Below are 23,401 nucleotides of genomic sequence, written 5' to 3' on the forward strand. Positions count from 1 at the left end.
ACAATCATCGGCAAACATCCTGAATGAAGACTGTATACCATGTCGTCCACCATGTCATTCATGTCGTCCACCCAGTGACCGCCTATGATAACCGCCGAAACAGTGGTTTGCTGAGCCACACCAGTCGTTATGCACATCCATTTGCAAACACAAAGGCAACGGAGGCCGCTGAGGCAAGCAATGGATGTGTAACCACGTGATCAAACATTGCGGCAGCCACGGAATCGCAGTGAAAAGGGTCTATGTTATATAATACTTTGCGATCGCTATCAATGCTTCGATACTCCAACTTTTTACTCATAGGACGAATATTAGAAACAATGCATAGCAGCTATTGAAATTTTCGACGCCTTACTGGATCTTGCTCAACTTGTTGGACATGACATGTGCACGCAATGATGCAAATTTAGAATGAACATTGGAGCCGTGAACATCGCCTCGTTCTCATGCAATTTTAGAGGAAAGCTTTCCTTGTGTCATCCGACGGGTTTTTAATGCTGCATTGGTTGGACTGAGTGGTCCACTGACAGCGTCGTCCTAAGGCGGGCAACACTATCAGCCGCGGCGGCAGAGTCGACACGACCGCTGATGTTAAGATATTGTCAACACAGCATGTAACCTTATGTTTGATCCCCAACTCTCAAATTCAACAAAGTGTAATATATTTCTTTTTCTCAATAAAATTCATTCTATTTTTCGACTAGCTGACAACTCTGAAATTTTTACGGCCCCTTCTGTGTAAGAAAAATCTGTCGGTGACTGTACATGCATGAACGGTTGAATTTCAATTAACAATATTTCACTAGTGCCGATATTGCCAGCTTCGTTACCGATTTTACCGACTTCACCTAGTTTTCTGCTCCATTAGTGCTATCCTACCAATCACATACTGCAACTTGTTAACAGATTTATTTGCGAATAGCAACACTGTGTGCGCACTCTCATATACAGTAAAAGCTCATTAATTCGTATTTCACGGGACCGAAAGAAACGTCCGAATTAACCGAATGTCGAATTATCAAGGGTATCCAGAAAACAATAAGCAAATGCTTACTACGTCAACACGCTTTTATTTAGTGAATGAATGAGCAAATCCTGTTGATATTCTGCACAAAAGCAGAATGGAAGCTGAAATTCTCGTCATCTCGTGACTCATTGGCTCTCGCAGCGGTGATCGAGGCCTCGCGAATTCCTTCGCAGCACAACCGCGGCGCGCTTTGCACTACCGCGCGCACATCCCGATTATGTTTTCACCAGTTAGGTGATCGCCAACAGATCGTCCGTCCATAGTGATGTAGTTGGTGCTCTTCATCCTCGACAGCTTTGCACCGAGTCAAATTGAAACAACTGTTTCCCGCAACCACTGTGAAGGAAACTGCGCCCGCTATCGACACGATTATGAACGGCGACTTTGCAGTACTGAAGGCACGTGGCTGACGCACACGTCGAACGAAACTACCATTCACCGCAACAAGTGCGGCCAAAACCGCGCTTGCTATCGACGCGATGATGGATGACGACCACGCAGCTTTTTTCGCACGCGGCCGATGCGCATACAGAGTTGAAACGAAACTACTGTTCACTGCAACCGTTGCGGATGAAACCGCGGCCGCTATCAACGCGATCATGGATGGCGACTATGCAATTATGAAAGCTGGCGACCAACGCGGTGTTATGCGCAGTGGTGAACGCAAGAATAAATGCTTCAAAGGTACAAATAGGCACGAAGCGTTCTGGCATTGCAATCATTCACGTACGATTTCCGCTGACAACTAGATTTGTGTTGCGGACTCCACCGCTTCGTTTCGGTTGGACATTAGCGACATTTTTTCTCTTCTGTGTTGCACATTTGTGGCGCTCCTCACTTGCCGAGCTCCGAAAGTTGTCCGAATTAACCGATGTTCGGCCAAATACGTCCGAATTAACGAGAGTTTGATTGCATTGAATAATGCATACGGCGGCTAGGACCAGAGGACGAGTCAGAATTATTCGATTTTCCGAATAACAAGGGCTGAATTAACAAGGTTTTACTGTATTGGTTATATAAACTTGCTTTAATACCGTATTTGCCCGATTCTAACGTGCCCCTGAATCTAAAGTGCGCCGAACTTTTTAAAGGCTTTAAGTAAGAAAATAAAAGTGCTCCAGGACCCGTGTACCCCCTTAAGAGAAAAATATAGCATGCATCCCACGCTCGCGATCATAAAAAAACGAGACATGCAGAATTTACTTCACAGACAGAATTTTTTTTATTAACTTTCATAATGAAAGTGGTGTGTTGTCATCACCATTTGTGCTTCACTGGCCACAGATACCAAGCACACGGGGGCGGTATCCCTAAGCGATCATTTTTGCGAGACTCTGAATCAGGCTAGTTGAAGTATGCGCCCGACAGCGTTTCTGGCACTGTGCGCAGATAGCGAGCTTGGCACATCGCCAGAATTGCTGGGGCCGATTACGTCGTCGCATCCGGTGCCAAGTCGTGTGAAATATTGCGAAATTGATCTCTATTTTACTGGCCGAAAATAGCACTCAAGATCATAATCGAGCTCAAAATGAACAACCAGAATCTGCACAAAAACGTGCTTCGTCGCTATTTTGTGATGGCGGTGACACTGTGCCTAACGGCTCTGACCGTAAGTAGGCTGTTGCCAACGCCGTGAATACCGTGGTTTCGTATCCAACTGTAAAACGCAGGCAATTTTCAGACCCATTTTCTTGGAAAAGGGCGTGTGAATCTTGGAAAAGATTCAGGTACAGTAAAACCTCGGTAATTCAAGCTAGGTTTATTTGAAAATTTGGTTAATTTGTTCAACTTGTGCAGTCCCATGATTTGCGATGAAAATTATACCGGATACCTTGAAAAGCCCACGCGCATCCATAAGGATAATTTGAAGTTTTTGGTTGTGGCCTCCAAGTCTGGCAGTGCTGCGACACAGCTTCGCATATCTGGAAGCGGTATCAGAAATATGGCAACCACGACATGTTTCCAGCTCCTGCAATTGCTTTCATCTAGTAACGTTGATTGCGGCTGGCGCTTGCAGTACGTAAATGCATGGCCTTTGAGATCGGACCCGGAGAGAGCTGTTGCTGGGGCTGTGATTCGTACACCACTGATTGAGCAAGCGCTAGATGCCGTGATGTGGGCACTGATAAGTCGTACAGCTCTGCAAAGTGGCCATGTGTAACAAGGTTGGAAGCTGGGCCAGTTTATACATGATTGAAGGTGAAGAACCAGCTAAAACACAAGATACACTGGTATAGAAGACTAATAGAAGTCCCGTTATCTTCTATTACTGTGTACGTTGTGTAATGGTGCACATCAATTTTATGTGTTTCCACCCGCTACAGAGAAGCAAGTCAGAGCATTATCATTACCAATAGGTAGTGTCTAAATACTGCTTCTAAGGAGAAATAGATCTTGAAGGCTACACTTCTACCAGCTGCATGTGCCAGAAGCGATTTTAAATATGTCATGGCTGCATTGTTTTTGACACCATCTATAAACTTCTCCATTTCTGGGTTTCCTATAGAAATACTAGCTGCGTCACATGTCATCTGTTGTCAAGCTTTCTCCACTGCTGGTGTGTTGCGTGCGTGTGAAAAATCCCAGCCACATGCGCGTTTCTGCTAGGGTATGAAGATGGCAACGAGAGTGACAGACTACAGTAAAACCTCGATAATTCGAACTCGGTTAATTCGAAATTTCGGTTAATTCAAAGAATTTGAGCGGTCCCGTCATTCTCAATGCAAATTCTACCGGATAATTTAAATGGCCCGCGCGGCTCTATTCGGATAATTCGAAGTTTCCGGCTAGTAGCAACGTGCGGCAGTTAGGTTGGGGCGCTCCGTACAGTCGCCAACCGATTTTCCGAGCTCGTGGGGACTGAAAAATAGTCCGGAAAACTCGTTCGGCCGAAAAAAAAAAAAGTTATTAGTACGGCTTTAAAAAAATCTCTAATAATGCCCTGCCTCATACTACGCTTGGAGGGGATCGACTTGTTTGGATTTGCGCAGCAATGACGTCTCCGTGTACAGTCGACACGAACGTCACCGCGTTGGCGATCTCCGCCAATGGAGTTCGCCATGGAGATCCAAGAAACGAGCTTCGCACCGCTTAGCTCTCGCCTAGGTACAGGAGGTAGCGCCGATCACTGAGACATGGGTCTCCGAGACACCTGCTCAGTGTACACGCCATGTTCAAAATAGCAACCGAAACTTGAGAAAAAAAAAGAAACTCACTGAATTAACACGCGTGGTGTCAGCGCGCACGAGCGAGCGCGGCCGCCGCAGCGAGCGAAGGCTCGTGCGGTGTATCGCTTCCAACGGAAACTGAGCGGCGAGAGCGCAGCGCATACAAAAGGTCGGAGCCGTCTGCAGATCGCTTTCAAGATACGGTCAGGCCCTGGAAACTCTCGAGTTCACCAAATGGCCACAGAGGGCGAAAAATCAACCGCGGCGCGTTCCAGCATAAGCGCGCAAGTGGAGCTACTGTAATTTGGTCGAATACTTTAGTTTGTATTTTTTCTGCTAGGGGCGCTCAACACGACTCAATATTTGAGCTATTAATGTACGTATAATAACCGACAAACACAATTACAGTGTCATTTTTTTACAAAATAAGGAGTCTATTGTTTTTATTGGACTTATGTTATTAAAGTCCGTGCTTTGTTACTTGAATAAAGGTTTTGAGGCCTAACTGACATGTGATTAGCGGCAGCCCACTGGTATCGATTGCAGTCCGTGCCGTTTATCGATTCAAATTGTACGGCGGTTATATTTGTGAACGGGGTGGTCGTTTCCTTTGAGCAGCATCACGCAGGTTCATTTTAATTCGATATCAATAATACCTCAGCCAGTTTATGCGTCCAACATTCGATAGCTGCCACCAAGCGAACGTGTTTAAAGACGGTGAACTTTCTCAGCTGCGGCGTTTCACTGGCGGCTGCATGCACGGCTTCCGCCGTTTGTGATCTGCCGCGTTTGGCCGCGTTGCGTCTGGTTGCTCGAAAAAAAAGTGCTGGCGAGCACGAAAATTCATCGCTGGAACCGAGCACAGTCTGCTTGAAGACTACCCACGAAAGCGGATTAACCTTGCAGCCCCTGGGCTTGTGCGCCGGTGAGTAAAAAAGCAGTGCTTCGCCTTTTCAACTTTCAATTTCATTGCATGCGAGGCGGATAAAGCAGATTCCTGTCGTCATTTCTTAAAAGTTGAAAATAGTAATAATTCTAAAGTTATTGCCCTTCCAGAGCAATTCAAACGAGGCTCTTGCTACTTTGCCAAGTTGCTAAAATTGCTAACATGAGTACAGCATAAATAATACAGTTTTGGCTGTTTCTGCATAAATGATACACCGCGATAAGTTCACTGCACATTAGTGACAAGTGTACTTCCGGTGATACAGTTAGATTAACTGCATTTGCGACATAATAAAATGACTGTGTTTATTACCAGTATCTGGCAGAAACAATTGTCATCTAATCGAGACTTGACTAAGCACAGCCCACACAAGGACACCACTGAAAGAAATGCACACTCAGAACAGTGTTTGTGCGTTTTTCTGTCATGAAGCATTTTGTGCACTGTTCTCTGTCATACATGAATCACAAACTCACGCACACTTCCAGCATAGTAATTGATGCTCTTTTTTCTTTCGACTCCAGCCTCCAAGACACTGCTCATATCTGGACTCAACCCTTTGGACTCTATTGTCTCTGGACATAGAAGTCAACCGTGAATGTGTCTCCACTGGAAGTAACATCAAGGGCCAGAATCCTCACAGTGTATGTTTCTGAACACTTCAACTAGAACCGTGATTTTTCTTCATTTATGGGACAAACTTTTGTTTCACCATTTTTTGCTTGCATGTGTGTCATGGCTTTGTCATTTCTCTTTTCAGGAAGACGGACAAAAGAGAGATTATTGGTCTGCAAGCTGCCCACGCTAAGCCACAAGATGCTCAACTGTCACCACAATGACAACAGGTCCTCTTGAACTACGTGCCTCACTATGAAATGTTTGGAAGTTTACCAGATAGAGAGGTGTGAGCCCTATTAGGAAAACAGCAGTCTACAGTTCTGTATCATACTGAGAGGGAATGAGAAATTTGACATACAAGCTTAGTTGCTTTTAAGGGCACTTTATGACAATTGGAGAAGTAACATGTTGAGTCCCAACTTGTTTCTTTTGCAGTCATTATAGCCATGACGACCAGAACAGAAACAATGTAACAAGCTCCTACTTGCTAATGCACAAACTCTGTCATCTGCTCTTTGCAAATCAATTTGACGGGCATTAGTACCACGAAGTATCACATGCTCCCTCACAACGATAATTTGTTACATGAAAATGCAAAGAATTTTAAAATGATCAAAAGCGCCTAATGCAATTTTAAGGAAATGACACTTCATGATGAGTGAAACTCATTTTATTTTTTGCTTAAAGTACCCTCAGGGCCACAGGTATTAAAGAGGGGAGTGGTTACAAAGTAGTAGAGTAAAACAAACAAGTGAAGTGAGTTCTTGTAACATACTGATTCTCCTGATTATACAATGTTAGCTAATGTTTTGCAAAAAAGTTTGTTATCTGTGATGGCTACGATACTTGGTGGTTCCATTTCTGAGATGTACGAAAGAAAGACTTCGTGTTCCATAAATCAATTCCTACCTTACTGCGATGATCGACGCAGTTTGAAATGCACTGAGGCCGCAGTATGAAGTCGTCATGAAGTGTGCTGTGATAGAAAATTTTATGAAATAGCAAAAGATGGCCGACTTTGCGGCGATTAGCTAGTGGAATGAGTGCTAGGCCAGTTTACATTGAAGTTATACTCGCGGTATGGTTATAATTAGAAATAAAAGTATAGTTATTTTGTACTAGTTCAAGTGAAGTAATAAGATTAACACGACTGGCATCCCATATTGCAGATGCATATTCAAGTTTCCAGTGAATTAGTCTTGTAAAGCTGTAGTTCTAAAGTAGACGGTGCTTTGGAAAGGTTGCGCCATAAGTACCCGAACATGTGATTAGCACTGCTACAGACGTACTCTATATTATTGGTCCAATTTAAGTTATTTATATGACATGACAAAATCTAAGGGAACGTTGGCATGGCAAGTGCTAGGATTAGAATTAGATCTGGAAATGCGCATGATTTTACATTTGTTTACTACAAGAGGCTCATATACAGTTTGCATGAAATCAATAACTAGGCTAGTACTGCACCATAACTTTAAGAGATAGCTAGAAAAGGCAAGCTCACACAACCGGCCAGCCTATTTCACACTTCACAAACTTGAGAAATCACTAAAAGCAAATTTTCTGTCTCTTCAAACAGCAGATGACAAAACCTGCGCACAGTGTGCTCCCAAAAATATTTTGAAATGTACTTGCAGAATAAGTTCAGCTTAACATTCAGACAATCAACAGTGAACGAGCAAGGGAAACCTCAGCGTGGGAACTTGTCTTCGTCTCGGCCCTCACAAATATGTTTGCTTGGTGAAACGTTAGCTTCAAGCTGAGGCTTCCCTTGGTCACCTCTGTTACTCAACTGAAGTGTTCATCTCCTTGCAACCTCTTTGCTGTGTTTGAATACCTATACCGAGATTCTTTTTCAACATGAAACCACAAATTCCATTTTCCAAGGAACTGTGAGCATTAATTGGGCTTGCTTATATGTTGATTTAGTGTCCTTGTTTATTCACACAATATTTCCAGAAGTCCTTGTAAGCACTGCTGTCTCCATAACGTTCCTTGGTTTCCCTACGAGTACTCCACTTGTGTCAAAGCCTTTGCTGCCGCACCTGAACACTAAATGTGCAGCAGAAAAATATCAAGAGCAGAAAATGTGACGTAAAATTTAGCATAACGCCCCCCTCCTACACTTCGTGCCTCTCGCCAATGTGTTATGAGAGCAATGAGACATTGCAGCTCGAGCTTATCTTGCTGACAGTACATTTTTGCCGAGTAATTTTTTGTGTTCCTTTCTTTAATCTATCGGAAATCGTCGAACGCAGAGAATATAAAACGTCAAGCAGCACTGTACGCAATACAAGTACGAGGGCAGGTCGGCATAAATATCACTGTCTGAACCTTCGTTCTCCCTGCTTTACGGCATGCTGAACACGATGAGAAAACTTCGCTCGATTTCAGCTTTGGGTCCCAAAAAATAGATGGTTATCTGTGTTTCTGTATGTTGTAAACTCAGTGACGGACAACATTAAGTCCACCTGAGCTGTACGAAAATTGTGATCATGTACTGCCTCATTCACCATTGACAATAAACAATGTGAGCTTACTTGTTTGAAGTGTTTTATTGCCAGTTGAGGCCTCTCGGTCACCTGGCGACATAATGAAGATATCTGTAGTCATGTTAGAGTACAGTACACACGAATACCTCCCTGAAAGCGATAACAAAACGCCCCAAACCAGCGAGCGAGCAGCGCGACCAGCCCTACGAACCGCTACCGTAGCGGCCATATTGCTCACTACCTAATGATGATGATTTTAGTTTCGATTCTGCCAGCGCCATCTCTCGGTCGCATACTTTAGTTCACAACGTCACCGCTACGCTTATTTTCGTTGCACTGTGGAAGGTACAGTTTCCCTTCTCTAAGTTTGTATGGGTGTTCTGTGATACGGTGTGCGCGAGAAACCGCTCCGGCGCTAAGTACGCAGGTTGTTAGAAGAGTAGAAGTCGCCCCCCCCCCCCCTCCTCCCTCCTTCCCATACCCCCACGGCGTTTCGCACGAGGGAGGAAGTCGCGTTTACGCTCCGCCGTACTTTCGCTCTCCATGGAAGCGCGCGTCCCCCGCGCGCTGTCACTCGCACATACGGCGGGCGCGCGGCGATGATTTCATCGCCCTTGGACTTTGTATGGATCCTCAGGGCGGCGACGCCGACGGCGAAAATCCGCTTGAAGTGTCCATATAATTGCTGTCGCAATAAAAAAAAACATCCCACAATAAATGGTTACAACGATAGTGCTGAGCGCATATACTAAGAAAAAAGAAAAAGTGCAGTACTCTGGAGCGTTTTGTCAGCCAAGGAAGAACGGGCATGGCCTCCGAGACTGGAGGATTGCGCGAGCTCTCTATTGATAGCGCGCGTTCTAATCTTGGAGGCTATACAGCGAGCCACTGGAATCCAAGCCAGTGCAAAATCCAACATGGTGGCCTCCAAGATTGGGTAGCTCGGGAGCGACTAAGGCTGTGTTCCAATTCTTTCCATCATCGTAGACAGTCTACTTTGACGTCTACGAAGACAGCCAAGACAGCTTCGAGGACAAGTAATGGAACGCGTTTCGAGCCGTCTGGAACACGCTTCTGCGACGTTACGCCACCTCGCGGCGACAAAAAGAAAGTTGAGAAAAGCACACATTAGTTCTGTATTTTAGGTATTTTCGCCTGTGAACCTATGAAAAACATGATGTGACTTACATCAAGGTTATAGAAAAGCGTGTCTACGGTTTTGTGTGCGCAGACTACCTTTCCGTCGAGTTTCTACAAGTTTCTACGTCCTGCTCAGTCGCCATCTTGTTTAGACAGGAAAGTAGCCTGCATCGTTGTTGACTTCTTCACGATGCTGTCTACTTTGACATCTTCGTGAGAATTGGAACGAGACTTAAGATGGCCGCCGTCCGCTTAGCTGTCTATTTAGCCGTATAAGGCGAGTATTGAAACACACCCTATATCCCCACCAGAACACACCAGTGTTGCCAGATCTCGTCTTGTGCGGTTCCCTAGATTTTCGAGGCGGAGATGTCCCTGAATGTCCCTAATGAAGTCACGAGACTGCGTGCCGCGCTCGCCTTCTTATCGCCTCCCCCTCCTCGTACGTGCCGTGCGCCAGATTTCAACGTGTGTGCACGCAGGAGATGAACGTGGGCGCAAAGTTTACACTTGCTTGCTGAAGAGAAATGAAACTATGTTGCATTTATTTATGAGAAATCTAAGTTAGCACGTGTTACGACAGGGTAGGTGAGCCTCAGCTAAGCGACTGGCCACGGCCGTCTGGTGTTGAGCGATCGGGCAGTGACGAGACGCTCTCTCGACTCGTTCTTGACGCCTTTTATGCGGTCCCCCCCCCCCCCCATTCTTAAAACTATTTTCTGTTACGTTAGTCACTGTCGCATTCTTCAACATTCACCTGATTTTTGAACGGCGTGGCGGCACCTAGCATTCCTATATTTGTTTCTGCGTAGACTTCAAAGCCATTCACCTACCTGCCCTCCCACCTGTTTGTTGTGGCGGTTTCTTAGTTTCCTGCCCCAGCCCACCCGTCCTTGACATATATTGCTGTGCGTAAATCAGCGTTTTGTAGGTCGTTCGATCTTGTCGATGCTCAACACATTTAGCAAAGGCAGTTGCTAAGCTTATGGTGGTGCAGTTTATTTTGCAATCAGCATGTCATCAGCACTGCATGATTCCAGCTAGCAGGCTGACCTGAACCGATTATTGTAAAAATTTTGCACGTCTGAGAAAACTCGATCTCGGTTCCGTTTGTGCCTTTGCATATTTTGCATTTCATAGCAGGACACACTGCGCGACTTATCGATTCGCAAGTTCAAATAAAGTCAGCCTATAACCTGCGTTGACAAACGCGCTGACGATCTACAGGTGCATTGCAAAAGTCGCCTTACTTTTTCGACCTGCCACGCGGACTTCCCGTAGTTCTCACCGACAACAGCTTACTGGTTCAAGAAAACGGAAAGATGAAGTTTCTAACGTGACTTTTTTGGAATCATGAGGTTAGTGGGCGCACAGATGTGAACAGATTGCGCAATTTGAGAACATAGAAAGAGCCTGAAGCTTTACCGCGGAGCGAACTAAATTTCTGGTCAAATAAACACACACACAGGTTAATGCGACTAACCGATTCCTTATCACGCGCAATCGACCACTTACATAGACAAAAAGGGTCAACAATCGTCGCCACCAAGACGATTCATCCAAATGATCGCACATGCCACACAAGACATAAGGCATCGCCGAAGATGAAGTTGTTGACAGTCTTAACAATCTACCCGTGAATTCATGTGAGCGCTCGCGAGATAACGCAATCCTGGCTAAAACAAACAAACAAACACAGTAAATATTATAAGCAGAACAATGCGCATAGGCGGGTCCATCATTAATCATATGGGCAACAGCGAAAAAATATGCACAGCCAGTTTCACTTCGCCTGTTCAACTGGTCGACATGACTAGGGATTTTCGGCCTCCATTCTGGGTATATAAAAGAGCTAGTTTTGGTGAGCAGCCCAGAGTTGCCAGCATGACGTTTTCTATACCGCTAACCTTGGGCGATGTTGTGGTCGGTATTTAGTCTCGCGCGGGTAGCTCGGCTCGGAAAGAGCGATTTAGTCCGCAAAATCGAACTTTGGGATCTCAATTCTTCCGAAAAATTGGGTGCGAAAATGCATGAACTCAATGGGAACCCTGATGGTGCATTTTTGAAGTCCGGAATATCCAGCAAGTCCAAATTTTTGGAGTCAAGCACCACCACGCCCGCTTTCGCGGCAGTTATCGATTCCGTGAACATCGTCCGCAACTTTGTTGAGTGCAGCGCGGGTGATATTTGTATGCTACGTTTTTTGAGCCAGCTGGAGAGCATGGCACTAGGGGCGGCGAACCAGCGCGCCAAGTAATCCCGCATCGGTGATTACTTTGAGTAATTTTTCTCAGACATGAAAAATAAAGGTGATTTCTTTTTGCGGCAAGTTCTTGCTTGTTTTCTTTTTTTTATTGTTCATTTCGGTTAATTCGAAAATCCGCTTAATTCAAAGAATTTTCGCGGTCCAGCGACCTTCGAATTACCGAGGTTTTACTGTAGTTGAACACAGAAGCAGACATGTAGACATTATACACGTGGAAGAAGCTCACAGTGTGATGCCAGTAGGTGATGGCAGGGATGATTATGTGGCCGTTAGTGCACTTGCTTTAGCGAGAGTCATTGAGTCCCTGAACGTCATCCGCAGCTTTGTTGAGTGAAGCGATGATAGCTGTGAGATGCTGCGCATGATTAGTGGGCTAGAGATCATGATCCTTGGTGCATCAAACTGTCGTACCATGCAATCCCGCATCAATGATGGCGTCTAGTGCTGCTGCACGGAGAATAAACATTACAAGCTTGTGTCGGGGAGTGTTACACCACTTTTTTTCAGTTTTTCTCTTGTTTCTAAGTAATTCGAAAATCTGGTTAACCTGGAAGAGTTTTCGCGGCCTGGAGGACTTTGAATTAGCGAGGTTTTACTGTACAGTATTTAGACTATCACATTCGCAGCAATGATGACCGGCAAAAGTTGGACACGAAACTCCACCTGTAGGGCAGTTTGATGTCCAGAGTGGTGCCACTTGCATTACTTCCCACTTTACATGCTCTTCTATTTTATGTAGATTTCCCGCAAGACCGCTTGAAAGCTAACATTTTCTCAGTTATAGTGTGGTGAGCATGATGAAAACTATTCATGCTTACAAAACCTCACGCTTTATTATACACCTCACAAGGCATTTTGCCTCAATCTTCGCTGCAGACCAAAGTGCTGATTTGCACAACAATGTATAAACAGTGCTGTGTGCCTCGGCTGGCTCTCCGATCAGCCTTGTATGAGACATGCCCGACGACAACCGGGGAGGATCAAGTGCACTGACCCGAACCCGACTTGACACATTGTTTTCCAATGAAGAAAACTAAACTGGTCTCACCAAATAGCACCATGGAGCAATATTAATTTCTCGCAGCTTTAACGGACTGGTAGAGTAAAGGTGCCGCCTTGTTGGTGTGCACTCACCTGAGGGCAGGGTCTACGTAGTACCGCTGCTCCCAAGTGGTGAGCCAGATGACCAGTGAGCTGATGATGACCACCACTGAGCCGAGGGCATCAGCCAGGATGTGAAGGTAGACGCCCCGGATGTTGAGCTGGCCACCTGTTGAAGATGGTGCCGTGCCACGGCCCTCGTCACCCCCAATGCGGAAGCGGTTGTCGTTGATGTCCTCCTCGAGGCCCTGCAGTACAACCTCCTCCACCGTGGGCAGGCTGTGGTGGTGGCCCCTGCTGTGGCTGTGGCCGTGCTCTGCGCAGTGTCAGTGCAATGCTGTAGGTCAACCTATCCTGCAGCAAGCTTTACCCCCACTAGTATCAACGTGACAGCACTCAGAATACGAAAACATTTCGAGCTGTGGCACTGGCAGACGTCAAAAAAAGACTAACGCACGAGCAGAAAATGAGCTGCTGCAGTTGCCAAATCCTGCGAGACGCACTTTCTGAACAAGCCCCCCCAGAAATCATTATCCATTTATACCAAGGCTCTTACATAAGTGGACATTGAAGTCAGTATTTCAAACATGCTTCTGGCTGTGTTCATTCCCTGTTCAGGTGGGCACAGAGCCGTTAGAGTTACTACTGTATATGCTACCAAAGGTCGCGCGTAGGTCCACCACCTTGCCTGTCAAGCAATCAAAGCTATGCGGCAAAGCCACACTTTGTTCGTCCAGGCGGCATGCCTAGCGTATCGCCGATCACTCGTGGGTGCTTTTCGAATGCTTTTCCAACGCTTGTGAACCACGTTTCTGCCCAATTGCATACAGGGCACTTCAAAATTGCCGACTAGACACCATAGTCACGAAAAAAAAGAGAGAGAGGGAAAAAAAAAACGCTGCTCTGATAACGTAGGGGCAAACTGAGTATTCTAGATATGTCAGCCAAATGCAGCTTTCATTCATCACGACGGTAACGTCAGATCGCACTCCTACCAGTCTCAAAGACTGTGTTGATAATGTTATGTTATTGGGCTCGCATATCCTGCAATAAGTTCAGAGTGAGAGCTACAAAAAAAAAAAAAAAAAAAAGGGACCGTCTAAGCTTCAACATAAAATACGGTTTATTCAAAACTGGATAAACGTTGGAATTGGGGGCAAGCAAACACCCATCAACCTAACATATGTTTTCTTTGCTTAAAAAACTGTTTGTTGCTTTAAAATCAGAATGCCAGAGATAAATATGTGACTGAGCAGTACAGCATTCTGTTCTAGCCTGTGAACGAAAAAGCACTATCTGCAAGTCCAACATCTTTTAGTGAATTTAGATAATGAAAATTTCAGCGAGACAAAGTGTGTACTTATATAAAAAACAATCACTCCACAACTAAGCCAAATATTTTGATATAGTATGCTGTATCAAGATCATGTTCTCTTTCACACAGAAAACTGTACAGAGCATAATGAGGTCAAAAACCTAGTTATGTTCCAAAGCTCTCAACATCTTCTAAGAACTGATGAATTAATTTCCCACTACTCGTATTTAACCTCTGATACAGATTTGCTGTAAACATGTACCTAGCACCCACCTAGCAGCAGGCACTTGGTATCACAACCACACTTGCAAGAAAGCGGTGGCGGCGGGACATATAAAAAAGTGGCCCGAGCGCCAGCTTCTCCGCAGTGCGCGGTTGCTTGAAACCCACGTGATGGCGTTCTGCCAATGGAGGCCCGAGCGGCATTTAGAAATCAGACGCGCAACTCTGCTACCTTTGGTAGCATATACAGTAACTCTAAGAGCCATCTGCAATCAGCGCCACCTGGTGCTATTGTACTGGCAACGAGAAAGTCAGCTGTTGCCATCTCCCACCCCCCTGCCTGTAGCTTGTGAGCGGAGTTTCTATGTTGCACCCTTGATACAACCTTATCTCACAGCCCATAATTAAAATACAGCACTGCAGAGTTCCACATATTAAACACAGCCCATCTGTTTCCCTATTGGTAACTTCTGGAGTTCCACAAGGATCTGTCCTCGGGCCTATCCTTTTCGTAATAAACGACTTACCTCTGCATGTATCCTGCCATATTCGCATGTATGCAGATGACTGCATCGTTTACCAAACAATTACTAACATGTCTGACCAAATCTCCCTTCAGGAGTATATTAACCACTTTCTACAATGGTGCGATTGCTGGTTAATGACACTTAACCCAAATAGTAAATGTAAAGTGGTATTCTCCCGGCGACGTAACCCACACGCTTACCCATACACAATAAACAACATAGACGTAGAAACTGCGCAGTCTTACAAATACCGTGGTGTTACCCTTACTAATGACTTGACTTCGAGCGCATATATTACTAACGTCATTTCATCTTCTAATAAATCTCTTGGTTCCTTAAAAGGAAACCATGCCCAAGCATGTGAAATTGCTAGCCTATAAAAGCATAATCAGACCTGAACTCGAATATGCATGTGCCGTATGGAGTCCTTATCAAGCATATCTAATCAGCGCACTTGAATCGGTGCAAAACCATGCCATAAGGTTCATCCATTCAACGTACAGTAAAACCTCGATAATTCGAACTCAGTTAATTCGAAGAATTTGAGCGGTCCCGTCATTTTCAATGCAAGTTTACCAGATTTGAATGGCCCGCGCGGCTCTATTCGGATAATGCGTAGTTTCCGGCTGGCGGCAACGTGCGGCTATTAGGTTAGGGCGCTTCGTACAGTCGCCAACCAATTTTCCGAGCTCGCGGGGACTGAAAAATTGTCCGAAAAACTCGTTCAGTCGGAAAAAAAAAAATTATTAGGCCCCTTAGTGCGGATTAAAAAAATCTCTAATAATACGCTTGGAGGGGATCAGACTTGCATGGATTTGCGCAGCAGTGACGTCTCCGTGCACAGTCGACACGAGCGTCACCGCGTTGGCGATCTCCACCAACGGAGTTCGCCATGGAGAAACGAGCTTCGCACCGCTTAGCTCTCGCGAAGACACAGGAGGCAGCGCCAATCACTGAGACATGGGTCTCCGAGACATCTGCTCAGTGTACGCGCCACGTTCAAAATAGCAACCGAAACTTCAGAGAAAAATAAAGAAAACATCCCACAATAAATGGTTATGATGATAGTGCTGACCGCATATGCCGTATTTACTCGAATCTAACGCGCACTTTTTTTCCGACAAAACAGGTAAAAAATTGTGTGCGCGTTAAGAATAGAGTACGATCCTTAATCTGCGTTACCATATAGCCGTCGGCATTTCGAAATGGCCACCTTGCACGCGCGTCGAGCCTAGCTGGGTGGCTAGAATGGGGAGGTGTGAATACCGGCGGCACTTTCCTTCGGGCGCGCGTGACCCCCTTGCACACCGATGCCACCAGGGCAAATGTGGCGCTGCTGCTCGCGGCGCGGTAAGCTTAGCCGCGCCGGCCTGCCGGCCTCACCTCCGTGCCTTCGCCGTCGGTTGATCTCGTCGCCTGTTTTGGGGTGTTTCTCGCGATACATAGCGTGTTGTACAGCATCATCGCGGCATGCCCATCATAAAATTATTCACGAGGCATTTCACGCTAGCTCAATCTGATCACCACCTTCTGTTTTTTTTTTCTATTGCCTCTAGGTTTATCGTTCGCGACTTTATTAATGGAACTGCAGTCTTGATACCACATCGCATTCCTGCCCTCTCGGAAGACACCATGCACACAGTATTTACGAACTTGCCAAAATACATTTGTAGTTCCGCCTTCTGTGACCCTGTATGCCCGCACTAGATATTCGACTCTCTGATTAGAAAAAAAGTATTATTATTATTATTATTATTATTATTATTATTATCATCATCATCGTCGTCATTATTATTATTACCTTACAAAAGAAGCGGCACTTGTCTTGACACGATGGGGGAATGCCCACAAGCAGACAAGGCTGCAAATATACAGCGGGATGGAATGCCCAATCCAGTCGCAGAAGAATTATTCATTTTCGAGCTTAAGCGACCTTCGGAACTGTGGTCACTGCAGAAGTTTAAACAAAACAAGATTGCTCGTTATTAGACTGCAGAGTTTGCAATGAATGAAACGCCGCCTGTTGTGTTAACCAAAATCATAGTGTTCTTCATTGGAGAAGGACTTGCCAGCTGTAGCATCTACTTGGCTGGGCAGCTTCACAAGGAAACCGTTGTGGAATCTAAAGAACAAACAAAAGGGACCTTGGGGCCTTTTATATCCATCAGAATCATTCTACAAGCTGGTCAATGCCCTTGAAAACAAACTCACTCGTGCATTCAGTCTAACACATTTGCATGCCAAAGCTGTGGCAGAGATTATGCAGTCGATCAATTGGTGATGTGCCAAAAATTGGTTGCCAATAGCACTCTGCTGCCCCGACAGCATCAGTTATACGTTTTTATAGCATCACAAGGATTCATTTTTTGCTTAAAGGTGTCAATCAGCAGGGCAGTGAGAATAAACTAAAAACACTGAAATCTTGCATGTTGTAGATAAAATTTTCCGATAGTTGTTTTCCTCACTTGAATAAACGATTTCATGACCAGATCTGTTGCTGTCTGCAATCATAGGAAATTGCTTATTTGAGCGTTGAAAGGACATGCTACAGGTCTGCAAGTGCTGGCAAAAGTGGTTTGTACGTCGAGAAGTAATCGGGTAACGACTGCAGTTTACAGGCCCTACGGCACACATAGGGTGATTACTGCTGACCTCGAGGATGACGGTCGCATTTTGAGGGAGTCGAAATGCAAGACGCCCGTGTGCCGTATGATGTCAGTGCACATTAAAGAACCCGAAGTGGTCCAAATTATTTCGAAGCCCCAGCCCTGATGATCCTGAGCCTCTTCACGAAATGTGCACGAAAAAAAAAATGCGCTTGAATCTGTCCATGCAAGGCGAACTGGACCCGTAAAATTTCACAGGAATAATAATGTGGGCTGATAAAACGTTGATTTCATGATAAAGATGTAATCTTTGACGCTCGCAAAAAGCGCGCGATACCCGAGGCTGGCGACACGCTGATTTCAACCACATGCCTTACTGCTCCTCGGTCAACAGCGCTGCCCCGCAGCATCGGTGCACTGGGGGGTCACGTTTGTGCCGCCAGTATTCACACCCCTCCATTCTAGCCACCCTAGCCTAGCTACTCTCTAGCCTAGCTACCGTAGCTTCCTTCATATGCTGCAGTACACGTGCTCCAAATTCCGGAGTCCTCCACTACGGCGTGCCTCATAATCAGAACTGGTTTTGGCACCTAAAACCCCATAATTTAATTTTTTTTTTTAGGCAATAGTCAACCGTCTGTCTTCACGTTCTCTGCGTCTGCTCTATCAGCCTGAAGTACTGAGTTCATGATGCCGCATTTAAAAGGAAAGTGATCATGTGAGCGGAGACGGACGGAAATCGGGCCGCATCACGGGCGTTCAGAGAATCCGAAACTTGCGTGCGGGACTGGCGCAAACAGAAGGAGAGGATTTTCGCCAGCAAAGCAATGCGGAACGGTTTCAGTGAACCGAAGCAGGACGTAATCGCCGACGATCCACTTCGGCGATACAATCGCCTTGGCCCTATCTTGACAGCAATCTGCGACGGGGAAAGTCCGCCGCGTGATGTGTTTTTGCCGCTTAGAGGTCGCATTGACGAGAGAGGCATCATAGCACGAAGGTCAATTTGCTCGACGCGCTTCATCACTCGAGTGTTTTGACAGTTCATTTCCACGGTCAACGAGCGAGATGTGTTTATGTTTGCTTGTGCACGCGTGACAGCGTGCTTGTTAATTAATTTATTTAGTAAGCGAATGTTTGAAAGTTTATACGGCCGATGAATCTGCTATCCTTACTTCGCATAGCGGTCTACTAATTTGCTATCGCATTCGATGCTGCGCTTTTCTGGTGAAACTACGACTTCTTTTATTCATTGCAACCTCAGTGCATCGGGAGGAAATCTGTTTTTACAAATGAGAGAAAGTTGTATTTCTGCTTGAAAGCATGAGGTGCGTAGTAATGTAAAGAGCTTTTTTTTTGTCATCACGGAAAACGGGTGCGCATTACAATCGAGGGCGCGTTAGAATCGAGTAAATGCGGTATAAAGAAAAAAGAAAAAGTGTAGTCCTCCAAGGATAGCGGGCGCCTCCCAATCTTGGAGGCTATAGAGCGAGCCACTGGAATCCAATCCAACATGGCGGCCTCCAAGATTAGGTAGCGCGGCTCGAAAAGAGGGTGCGACTGTTTTCACAACAAATCCGTGCAGGGGCGGGGCCTCGCCTCGATGACGTATCACCATTTTCTTTTTTTTTCCTCTCTGTTTGGCAGCACGGTCGGTGTGCGGAGCCTCAATTCGGATCAGCTCATTCCACGTGAGCGATAAGTTGGCGCGCGTATCATATTCGCGGCGTGCGTTGTTTTGTTGATCCGAACTGAGGCGCCACACACCGACCACGGCGCCAAACAGAGAGGGGAAAAAAAAATGGTGATACGTCATCGAGGCAAGGCCCCGCCCCTGCACGGATTTGTTGTGAAAACAGTCGCACCCTCGGAAGGAGCGATTTAGTCTGGAAAATCGAACTTTGGGGTCTCAATTCGTCTGCAAAGCAGTGTTGCCAGGTTTGGCTATATATAGCCAAATTGGGCTACGGGAAAACTTTTTTGGCGTCGACTTGGACGAGTTGGCTATGTGGCTATATTTGGGCTACTGAAAATCTGCGACTTGGCTGTGTTTGGGCTATAAGTGGCACCCTAATCCACGCTCCAGAGGTGGCTCTGCTCGGGTACAAGCAAATCTCGAAGACTGTGTTTTAGCTGGCTAAGCCGGCCTCGTAGCTGTGCGTGTGTGCGTGCGCGGGTTTGATTCCCACCGGCCTCGTGGCTGGCTCGAGGACGCGGGTTTGATTCCCGACCACGGCGCCCGCATTTCAATCAAGGCGAAATGCAGGAACACCCGTGTATTTAGATTTAGGTGTACGTTAAAGAAACCGAGGTGGTCAAACTTAATCCGGAGTCTCCCACTGCGTCATGGCTCCCATATCGTGGTTTTGGCACGTAAAACCCCAGCAATTATTAGAGTTTTAGAATAGGGGCCTCAAACGTATTGGGGCCCCAAAGAAATAGCGTCGAAGCCACTGTGCATGCGCAAGACGGAAACTGTGTTTAGGTTTAGTGTCGGGCACACTACTTCATCGATTTAGTGGGATCCCTAAAAGCTGCCCCAAAAGCATGGCGGCGCCCATCGAAGCGACGGCTCTAACCTAACACAAAACTGGGCTCGATTCGTGGTATTGCGTGAAGTTCGTACGCTAGAAGAAGTGTTTGCGGTTATCGCTTTTTCTCAACTAGCATGTGTAATGAACATTGATTCATTATGCGCCACTGATTCCGAATTCAATTGTCCATTTCATGGCTCGTAGGCCTATCATGGATTGCTTGCTGGGTGAAGCTGCGTAAAGTTGGTTGGTAAAGCGCAACAAGTTGCACGCTGCTAATAGAATACGTTCCAAATTGTAATTAAAGGCGAAAACACGAAAGTCTAAATTACTATTCTTATCATGAAATGGTATATTTTATTTTAATATTTATAACAGCTTTTCTTTGACCCCATAGTGACGCTGCAAACGCAACACGCTATCGGCAAACGCAAAATGCCTATTCCAAAACTCTTCATTCCTGCATGCCCCAACGCTAACACCCGCAAATTTCTCTTTCAGGCCCCAAACTCTACGGACCCCTATTCTAAAACTTTATTAGCCATTAACATGGTTTGCTTTTTGCCAGTAACCCGTTTTCACAGCATTACCACTGTTATCAATTTGTTGTTTACCATTGCTCTTTGTGCGCCATCGCGGCTTTTACCCTTTCGAGCGAGGTAGTTCGGGACGTGCTCGTCGCCGAAAACGACTGCACGCTTCTTACACTAGTGTGCCGGTTTGCGCAGTAATGTTTTAAAGCTCCGCTTACACAGATTCAGGCAGTGAGTGGCATCTGTTGCCTGTCCCTTTTTTTAACGCATGTTCATGGCGTGCGAGAGACCAAAGATGGCAGCCAGGTTGATGTAAAGTGACACCATATAGGTAGTGTGTGTCCCAGCTAATCCGGCACAAGCTAATTAAAAAAAAAAAAAAGAGAAAACAAGATAGAACAATGCGACAAATAACGCGAGATATCGTAGCTCGAAAGACTTGTTTTAGCTCTTCAAAAAGAAGCCGTGAGCACGTCGCTGTTGCAGATCGCTGAACAGCTGAACTTCTACGCCGTAGGCACAGATGACGTGAGATTGATGATGCTAAACATTATTTTGCATTCATGACAGCTAAAAAGCAGAGTTTGTAGTTAATATTACTGTAAATAACCAAAAATAATACCTTAGTACTATCTGTGATAAAATAAAAGCACTGATTTCACCTTCTGCGGTGATTCTCTAGAACTTGAGAGCTTCCGGGCCCAACCAAAAAGTGTTCTTATCAAGCATGATGTCGCTGTTGTTGATGTAAAGCGCCGACCGTCATGGCGGCACGGACATTTTGTTACGACGGGTTGTGCAAAAAAGGATTGCTGTAGTCGAATGTGAAAATGTACACACAAATAAAATTGCAAATAAAAATGGCTATATTTGGCTACGAAATATTTTGCACTTTTTTTCTGTTTGGCTACATTTCGGCTACAACTTCTCTAGCTTTTGGCTACGCCGCCTCATCGGACCTGGCAACACTGCTGCAAAGTCGGTTGCGAAAATGAATGGACTCAATGGGAACCCTGACAGTGCATTTTTGAAGTCCCGCACGCCCGCTTTAGTGGCAGTTATCGATTGCGTGAACATCGTCCGTAGCTTTGTTGAGTGCTGTACAGGTGATATTTATATGCTACGTGTTGCGAGCCAGCTGGAGAGCATGGCACTTGGGCCAGCGAACTACCGCGCCAAGTAATCCCGCATCAGTGATTACTTCGAGTAATCTTTCTCCGACATGGAAAATAAAAGTGATTTGTTTTTGCGGCAAGTGCTTACTTGTTTCCTATTTTTTATTCATATCAGTTAATTCGAAAATCCGCTTAATTCGAACAATTTTCGTCGCCCGGCGACCTTCGAATTATCGAGGTTTTACTGTATTCACTTTACTTCACTGTATGTCAGCGTGTCGTCATTATAGAAAGAATCCGGTTTGGTTACACTCGCTAATCGCATCACCATCTCAACTCTCCTTCTTTTTCATAAGTTTTTATCATACTTCACTTAACCAACCACCATACATTATTCCTGCTGCCCGTATATCACATCACGCTCGACACGCGTACCAAGTTGGTCGCCCTAGCACTTATTTTATTCAGAAAACACCTTACAGGCCCTGTCGGGCATGAGTAAGGGGGGCAATGTAACAATGAGCTGTTGAGTACAATGGAAACAACTCAAGCATAAATCTAACACAACTGTACAGTGGCTGAACTAAAAAACAAAACAAAGCACATATTGCCAAAGCATAACAGCAAATAAGAGGAAGGAGATTAAGCAAAAAAGCGCGCAAAGATGTTCACGGAATATTTTACGATTGGTTACTACCACTTTTTCCGGCTCATTCTTTTTTCGCGCAGCAACAGATTGGAACAACCTGCCCCACCAAATTGCCACCATAACCTGTACACCTACATTCATGCAAAAACTAACAGACCATTTTTCAGAATTTAAAAAAATGTACGGGATATGCTATCTATGTGTGTACTAGGGCCGTATTCTAAAACGTTTCATTTAAATTTCTTTTTTCCCTTTCAGGCGCGCGCTCATTGGCTGGTTGAGCAGAACCGGAAAAGAACTCGCACCACCTAGTAGTTCCGGTGTACGTCATTTTGACGTCACGGTGTCAGTGCGTGCTCCCGACATGTACTGAATAAACGAACACGCCTGTGTCGTACTGCGGCCGATACATTCGAAAACAATACACCCGAGCCACTCTGCACTCGCATGGTGCGCCCTCTTGTGTGTTTTGCGAAGCGTTTGAGAGCGCGTGTTGGTAGTGCATGCTGACGTCACGGGTAAGCAGTCGGTTGACTTATTGAACGCGACTTTCGCCTAGGCGAAATATCGCCAAAATGGAACGTTTCAGAATGCGGCCCCCAGATGGAATTATGTACCTAATTTTCATGTGTGTTGTATTTAAAACTTGTGCTCTGTGATCCTTAAACTGATGTATAATAAATATATGTACGCCCACCCTTTATGTAATGCCCTTATGGGGCTTTTAAGGTAATGAAATGAAATGAAACACGAGCACAGATGAGGAAGTGCCTTGTCTGGGCTCGTGTTTATGTTGTGTGCCTGTCTTAACTCAAAAGCGCTGTACTTCAATTATGCTGGGAGCACAAACAACCAGCGGAAAATAATGATTTTGGGGACTATAGTATGTCCCGGTCTAGCACTCCACGACATTTGTCACAACACTCCACAAGACCACTGCAGATGTGGTATGTTCACACTTCACCGGTTTCCTGCATCACCTGAGGATTTAGCATTTCAGTCTAATATGAACCAATGCATACATCAGTTAAGGAGGGACATGGGTCTTTAGGCCTACAAAATTACCAAAAAATCGAGCTTGGTAAAATTGCATTTTTGGATTCTGCATCTATTATTCTCTTGATTTACCAAGTTTCTTATCAC

At 45.5% G+C, this 23,401-nt stretch overlaps 1 protein-coding gene across 1 annotated transcript in view; it reads right to left on the reverse strand.

Annotated features, from left to right (window-relative positions):
* Nucleotides 1-23,401, reverse strand: part of LOC119451034 (zinc transporter 1) — an 84,425-nt gene that overhangs the window by 51,077 nt on the left and 9,947 nt on the right. Inside the window, exon 2 of the mRNA XM_037714465.2 lies at nucleotides 12,791-13,073. Within this exon, the coding sequence (XP_037570393.2) occupies nucleotides 12,791-13,073 (283 nt within the window). The remainder of the gene's footprint in view (nucleotides 1-12,790; nucleotides 13,074-23,401) is intronic.

The sequence above is a fragment of the Dermacentor silvarum genome, chromosome 4 (assembly GCF_013339745.2).
Source record: "Dermacentor silvarum isolate Dsil-2018 chromosome 4, BIME_Dsil_1.4, whole genome shotgun sequence".
NCBI lineage: Eukaryota > Metazoa > Arthropoda > Arachnida > Ixodida > Ixodidae > Dermacentor > Dermacentor silvarum.